The following is a 7,500-nucleotide window of genomic DNA, read 5'->3' as shown; positions in this document are numbered from 1 at the left end:
TCTGCGTCCGGGTGCTCGCGTGTTTCCGTGCGGCCGAAATCCGTGTGCTCTACGAGTCCCGGTGCAGGCTTTGTACAGTCGTCGAGGCAGGTCCCCCTCGGCGGCGAGTGCGCGGCTGAGACGGAGGCGGAGGCGCCGACGGGCTTCTCGGCGGACCGCATCAGCTGCGGAAGATCTCGGGCAGCGCCGACATGTCCTCCGAGCTGATGCGGAACTCAGCAGGCGCCAGCAGGAAGGCGTTCGTGTCCTGCTTCCTGAGCTGACTCCTCCGGTGAGTCAGCGAGAGGACGCAGCGCTCCAGCTCGGACAGCTCGGCCCCGGAGGCGTCGCTGTCCTCCGCGCTGGAGTCCCCCGTCGCGCCCTTGGACGCCCCGGAGTACACCCTCGAGGGCCGGCTGCTGCTCCTCGTGCTGGACGTCCGCGAGGTGTCGGACACGCTGACGTGCTTGGCCGCCGCCGCCGCCGCCGCGTCCCGCCCGGAGCTCCCCAGGCGGAACTCGGCGGGGGCGATGAGCACGGCCTTGCTCACGGACTTGCCGGCGTCCCTGAGGTGCGGGTGGACGCGGTGGACGCACGCCTCGGAGATGCGCTTAGGGGCCCGCCGCCGCGACTCCTTCTGCAACGACCACAGGTGCGGTTGGGGGCTGAGAACTTCTCCGAGCGGCGCTGGGAGGGCCGGGCGGGGGGCTGGGCGAGACAAGGAGAGGTTAGACACGGGCGAGGGGGAAGAAGAGGGAAGAAGACGAGAGAGAGGCTTAGGGCTCGTCACAAGACTCCTGCAATGACCACAGGGAGAGAGGGAGGAGAGAGAGAGAGAGAGAGAGAGACAGAGAGAGAGAGAGAGAGAGGGAGAGAGAGAGAGGAAGAGAGAGAGAGAGAGAAGGAGAAAGAGAGAGAGAGAGAGGCTAAATGAAGAAAGGGAAGAGAGCGGCTTGGAGTAACAAGTGTGGGCTGGAGTTGAGACAGAGAGAGAGTAAAAGAGAAAGAGAATGACAGAGAGAGAGAGAGAGCAGAGAGAGAAATCAGAGAGAGAAATGAGAAGAGAGTATATAAGTATATAAGAGAGAGAGGAGGTATATATATATACATAGGGAGGTATGGAGAGAGAGAGAGAAAGAATTATATAGAGAGAGAAAGAGAGTATATTAGAGAGAGAGAGAGAGGGGGAGAGAGAGAGAGAAACAGACAGAGAGACAGAGAGAGAGAAACAGACAGAGAGTGAGAGAGAGAGGCAGAGAAAGAGAGAGAGAGAGAGAGAGAGAGAGAGAGCAGAGTAGATATATTGAGAGAGAGAGAGAGAGATAGAATAGAGAGAGAGAGAGAGAACAAGGGGATAAGTTCGGAGAATTGAGTATAACTGAATGTGTTGAAGAACGAGGGTAATGTCACAGAGGGTACGTCAAAAAAACCGGAGAAGAGATGCACAGATTGTTGAACAGAAGTGCAAGAATGAAAAGGGAGAGGAAGACTGGAAAATATAACGAAGAGGAGAAGGGAAAATGTGATAATGACGAAAGACCATACAGGGAAGAGAAGGAAATGGAAAAAGGAAAATGAGGAGGAAGGAAGAAAGAGGAAATGAAGAAAATAATAATGAAGGTATAGCGAAATAAAAAGACAAAGAGGCGCAGGAAGAAGAGAAGGAAGAGATAGAGGAAAATGAAGAGGATTTTTTTTGTGTTAGTGCTAGTGTGCGTACGTACATGTGTGTGTGTGTGTGTGTGTGTGTATGTGTATGTGTGTGTGTGTGTGTGTGTGTGTGTGTGTGTGTGTGTATAAGTGTGTGTGTGTGTGTGTGTGTGTGTGTGTGTGTGTGTGTGTGTGTGTGTATGTGTGTGTAAAGTGTGTGTGTGCGTGTGTATATGCCTATGTGTGTGCGTATATGTGAGTCTGCTTGTGAGTATAGACAGAAAAGAGAAGAACTTAGCGATGATATATCTTCCATATAGACATTCAAAAGTTATAATAATGATGATAATGATGATAGTGATATTATTAATAATAATAACAACAATAATGATAATATCAATGATGATGATGATATCAATGCTATTAATCAGTATCAATAATGATGATAATATTAATAATTATGATAGTTATAATAATAATGATAATAGTAATGATAATCATAATAAAAAACAGAAATAATAAGGATAATAATGATGATGGTAACAATAATGATAGTGATAATGATAGTAACAATAGTTATGATAATGATTATGATAATAACAGTGATAATAATAGCAAAAATCGAAATGATAATGATAATAACAGTAGTGATAATATAGATAATATTAATAACAATGATGATGATAACGATAATAGCCAAATAATATTATGGATAATAATGACAATAACAATAACTATATCATAAATAATAATGATAACAATAATAGAAATGAAGTCAGTAACAATAGTAATAAGAAAGATATCAATAAAAATAATAAGAATGATAAAAGTAATGATAATCAGTGATATTATCATCATCAGTATTATGACTACCATAACAATAACAACGATCATAATAATAACAGCAATGAAGATAATAACAATCATGCTACTATTACTACTACTACAAGAGCTACTGCTTCGGATGATAATGATGGTGATTATTACAATAATGATATTCATCATAATGACAATAATGATAATGATGATAATGATAACAATAATGATAATGACAATAAGGATAATGATAATAGTGATAACAATAATGATACTGATAATAATGATAACAATAATGATAATGGAAACATGAATAATCTTACAATAATGATAATATCAATATAATAAAGACAATAACAATAATAACGATGGTTAATGATTTATATATTTAATAATATCGATATGATATGTTAATGATAATCACAATAATAATGGTAATAACTGCAACATTATTAATGAATAATGACCACAGATAATAATGATAATGACATTAATTATAACAATGATTGTAATAGCAATGGTATTAATCATAGAAATCACAACAATGATGATAATCTTACTACTACTGATATAAATGAAGATAATAATGATAATAATCATAAAAAAATAATGGTAATGATAGAAATGACGACGATGCTGACGATGATGATGATAATGATAATAATGATAATAACAATGATAATAGTAATAATGATGGTAATAATAATAATAACAACAATAACAGTAATAACATTGATACTAATAAAGTAACAACAATAATAATAACAAAAAAAAATGTTAAGACGCATTTTAGGTTGATAATAACTGTAATGAATATTACGATGATGACAGCAGCAACAACAAAATAACTACAACATTAATGCTTATAACAACAATACTACCAATAATAATGATAGCATTAACAATAAGAGTAATTATAATACTTGTATTGCTACTACTCCTACTATAATACTAATGATAACAAAGATGATAATGATAATGTAGATAACGATAACAATAATCAACATGCCATTGATAATGATAACAGCCATGATATTGCTAATGATAATAATAATGATGCTGATAATAATAGTAGTAGTTGTAGTAGTAATGATAATAATAGTGATATCAACATCAATGATAATGATAATAACAGTAATAACAAAATAACAAAAATGATGATGATAGCAATAACAAAAATAATGATGATAGTAATAATGATGACAATAACAATCATGTTAATACCAATAATGCTATATAAATAGCAATAATAATGCTGATACCAATGATAATGAAGATGAAGATGATAACAGCGATGAATATGATAATAATGATGATGTTAACAATACCAGTAATGACGATACTAATGATAGTAATAGCAAAAGTAATAATGATTATGATAATAATACTATTGATGGTAATAATAATCATGGTAATGATAATGATAACAGTGATGAAAACGTCAACAATTATGATGATAATAATGGTGATAATAATAACAGTAATGATAATGATGATAATGATTGATGATGATGATGAGGATGAGGATGATGGATAGTGATAATGCTGATAATAATGGTATTAATAATGATAATGATAATAGCAACAATAACAATCCCATCAACAACAATAACAAGCACTGCATTACCATCCAGTTGCCAATTAGCAAATCAAAACACACATAAGCGACGTCGACGGCTAAACGAGCTCAGTAACCCGCTAACTCACGTGAGGTGGAGAGTTCGAGCTCCTCCTCACTCAGACCTGGGCCACTGCCGTCGTCTTCTTGGATGCCTAAGACGTGGTCCATCTCCTTGTCCTTCATGTGTCCTATCTTAATGGCCAGCATCACGTCGTCTTGTTCAGGAGGAAAGGAGAAAATGAGGTTGAAGAGCATGATGGTTGGAATGCAACGTTTATGTTATTGTTGGAACTTGTAGAAATCATGAGAAAATTGATAATGTCCGCAGCAGTAATGATGTTGCTGAATTGCTTATTATGATATTGAAGATAATGACAATAATATCATTACTGCAACTCTTAAATCATCTACAAGACTGATATTGATACTGATACTATTAATGATAAGAACAAACTGATATTACTGCTTTTAAGCCCCGTGCTCATTATCATCAGTCTTGTCCTTAGTACCTTTGAGAGGCCTCTTCGCGCACGCCGGGCTCGCGCTTCCCCTGCCCGTGGTGCTGGAGACGCTGCCCTCCTGCTCCTTGCCCTTCGATGACATCTTCGCTCGCGGCCCCGTGGACTTGCGCTGCCTGCTGCTGGTCCTGGTCCTCCTCGACGCCGTGCGCGGCCCCGGCGGAGGCCCCGTCGAGGTCACCGGCGCGCATTCGTCCGTCTCCATCGCCTCGTCCTCCTCCTCGCCGTCCACCTCGAAGTCCGAGCCCGAGGCCTCGACGGCCAGGGAGTCGTGGAGGTCCTGGCTCTCCCCCGACTCGTCGCGCAGGAGCTTGGCCTCGACCTCCGCCGCGACGTCCCCCTCGGGCCCCGCCTTCGCGTTCCTCTGGCCCCTCCTCAGCGCCGACGACGAGTTCCTCGAGAGGGTGAGCACCGACACGCCCACGTCGCCGTCGTAGACCTCGACGGACATGCCCCTCAGCGCCTGCTCCTGGAGGCGCGCCTGGAGGGACCGGTCCGACCACTGGCGCTTCAGCACCGACGACGCCGGCGACGGACGGTACTTCTGCGTGAGCTCGGCGCAACTCCGCCAGCGGATCGACCCCATGTCCGGCTTCTTCCTCCGGGCGAGGGCCGAGGGGCGGGGCGTCGGGAAGCCCTTCAGAGGCAGGTCGGAGGACACGGCCAGGGTCTCGATGGCGGAATCCGTGTCGGAGAACTTGGCCGGCGGGGACGTGCCCAGGCCCGAGCCGTAGTCGCTGCTGCAGCTCTCGCTGTCGTCCGTGTCTGGCTCCTGCGGGGGGGGGGGGGGGTCTTTAGTAACTTTGGAGGTGGCTCCATGAGGATCGTTCCTATACTGCTGGCTATGAGGATAATGATTGCCATTGTTATCCTTATCAATATCATCACCATTATTATTATCCCTATCATCATAAGTTTATACCATCATGATCATAACCATTATCGTTATTTCATATATGTATGAACTCGACTCTGAGAGACACTGATACTAATTTTCCTTTAGACTAGCAAAGGGAAAGCCCGAGGGAGAGAGTGCCAACGGCGCCACAGACGTCTCCTGCTGTTGCTCCCTTGCACGCGCTAATGCAGTGGCAATGGAAGCAACAGTCAGTGCAGAGAACGCAGACGCTGCAGGTCGCCGTGTTATCATTATTATGATCATTATCATTTTTTTTACTATCATTATTATTGTCGTTATTATCATTATCATTATGGTTATGATCATTATCAACATTTTACTATCATTATTATTCTCATTATCATTGTTATTATCATCATTATCAGTATTATAATTACTTTCATTATCATTATTGTTATAATAATGATAATGACAATACTGATGGCAATGATAATAATTATCATTATCATTGTTGGTCTTGTTGTCGTTGCTATCATCATTATTATCATTATCATCATATCATCATCATCATCATCTTCATCATTATCATTATCATCATTATCTTCATCATCATTATTTTCCTCATCCTATTCTTCCTATTATCATTATCATCACAGTTATTATCGTCACTCATACCAATATTAGTATCATCATTATCATTATCGTTCTCATCCTCATTGCTAGCATTGCTTTAGTATTTTTTTTCTCTCTTTTTATAACCCTCATTATTATCGTTAGCAATAATAGCATTGGCGGTTATGTCGATAACTGTAGCAATAGTAGTATTAATAATGACATGATTATGATTATCGTATTATCACCTCTATTGATGTTATTTTTATCAATATCACGATCATTCTATGATTATTATCATCATCACCCTTCTCTCTTGGCATCTCTATTTCTCTCTCTCTTTCTCCCTCCCTCCATCCATCCCTCCCACCCTTCCTTCCCCTCCCTTCTCTTACTTATCCCTCTCCTCTTCCAATACGCCCCTCTAATTCCTTCTTTCTCCCACCTCTCCTCCTCTCTTTCTCCCACCTCTCCTCCCCCCCTCTCTCCCTCTCCCCCCCTTTCCCTCCTCTTTATCCCCCTCCCTCTCCCTCTCTCCCTCTCCCTCCTTCGCTCACATACCTTAATCCCTCTCTTCCTCTCCCCTCCTTCCTCCTTCGCTCCTTTTCCCTACTCTCTCTCCCTCCTCTCTACCCCCCTCCCTCTCCCTCTCTTCCTCTCTCTCTCTCTCCCTCCTCTCTATCCCCCTCCCTCTCCCTCTCTCCCTCTCCCTCTTCTCTATCCCTCTTCCTCTTCCTCCTTCGCTCACGTACCTTAATCACGGACGTTAAGCAGTCGACTATCCCGAAATTATTGCACTGGAAGACCTCGGAGATGTTGAAATCGTAAGACGTTCCCAGGGTGCTGTTGCCTCCGCTGTCGTCGTTGGTGCTGTCGGGGTCCTTGCTGCTGCTGCTGCTGTCTGGGAAGGGAGAGGGAGATGAGGAGGAAGGAGGGAGGAGTTGTGAGGGTGTGATGAGAAGGAATGGGGAAGGACTCTTTTATATATATATATATATATATATATATATATATATATATATATATATATATATATATATATTTCTTTATTTTCTTACTTTATAATCTTTTTTTATAGAATGGAGCTAAAGGTGTAAGGCGATTGCGTATGCGATCATATGTGCGTGTGAGTGCTTGTTAATGTGTGTGTGTGTATGGGTGCGTGTTGGCGTCTGAGTGCGTTGGTGTGTATTTGCGTTTGTGCGTGTATACTTGTGTACGTGTGTTTGTCCGTCGATATATGCATGTGCGCGTACGTGCGTTTGTGCGAGTGTGTGTGTGTGTGTGGGGGGGGGGGGGGTTGTGTGTTTGTGTGTGTTTGTGTATCTGTGTGTATGAGTGTGTGTGTGTGTGTGTGTGTGTGTGTGTGTGTGTGTGTGTGTTTGTGTGTGCTTGTGCATCTGTGTGTATGAGCGTGTGTGTGTGTGTTTGTGTATCTGTGTGTG

The 7,500-nt window shown here is 42.5% G+C and overlaps 1 protein-coding gene across 1 annotated transcript in view; it reads right to left on the bottom strand.

The window, feature by feature from the left end:
• LOC113814191 (uncharacterized) overlaps positions 1-7,500 on the bottom strand; it is a 10,238-nt gene that overhangs the window by 653 nt on the left and 2,085 nt on the right. The window contains exons 2-5 of the mRNA XM_070114700.1: positions 6,808-6,956; positions 4,576-5,356; positions 4,153-4,281; positions 1-687 (exon numbers count right to left, since the gene is read on the bottom strand). The exon at positions 1-687 is cut by the window's left edge and continues 653 nt beyond it. Coding sequence (XP_069970801.1) covers positions 161-687; positions 4,153-4,281; positions 4,576-5,356; positions 6,808-6,956 — 1,586 coding nt within the window. The 3' untranslated portion in view covers positions 1-160. The remainder of the gene's footprint in view (positions 688-4,152; positions 4,282-4,575; positions 5,357-6,807; positions 6,957-7,500) is intronic.

Source organism: Penaeus vannamei, chromosome 36 (genome assembly GCF_042767895.1).
Source record: "Penaeus vannamei isolate JL-2024 chromosome 36, ASM4276789v1, whole genome shotgun sequence".
Classification (NCBI taxonomy): Eukaryota; Metazoa; Arthropoda; class Malacostraca; order Decapoda; family Penaeidae; genus Penaeus; species Penaeus vannamei.
The sequence above is the reverse complement of the archived record's forward strand: the minus strand, read 5'-3'. Positions and strand labels throughout refer to the sequence as shown.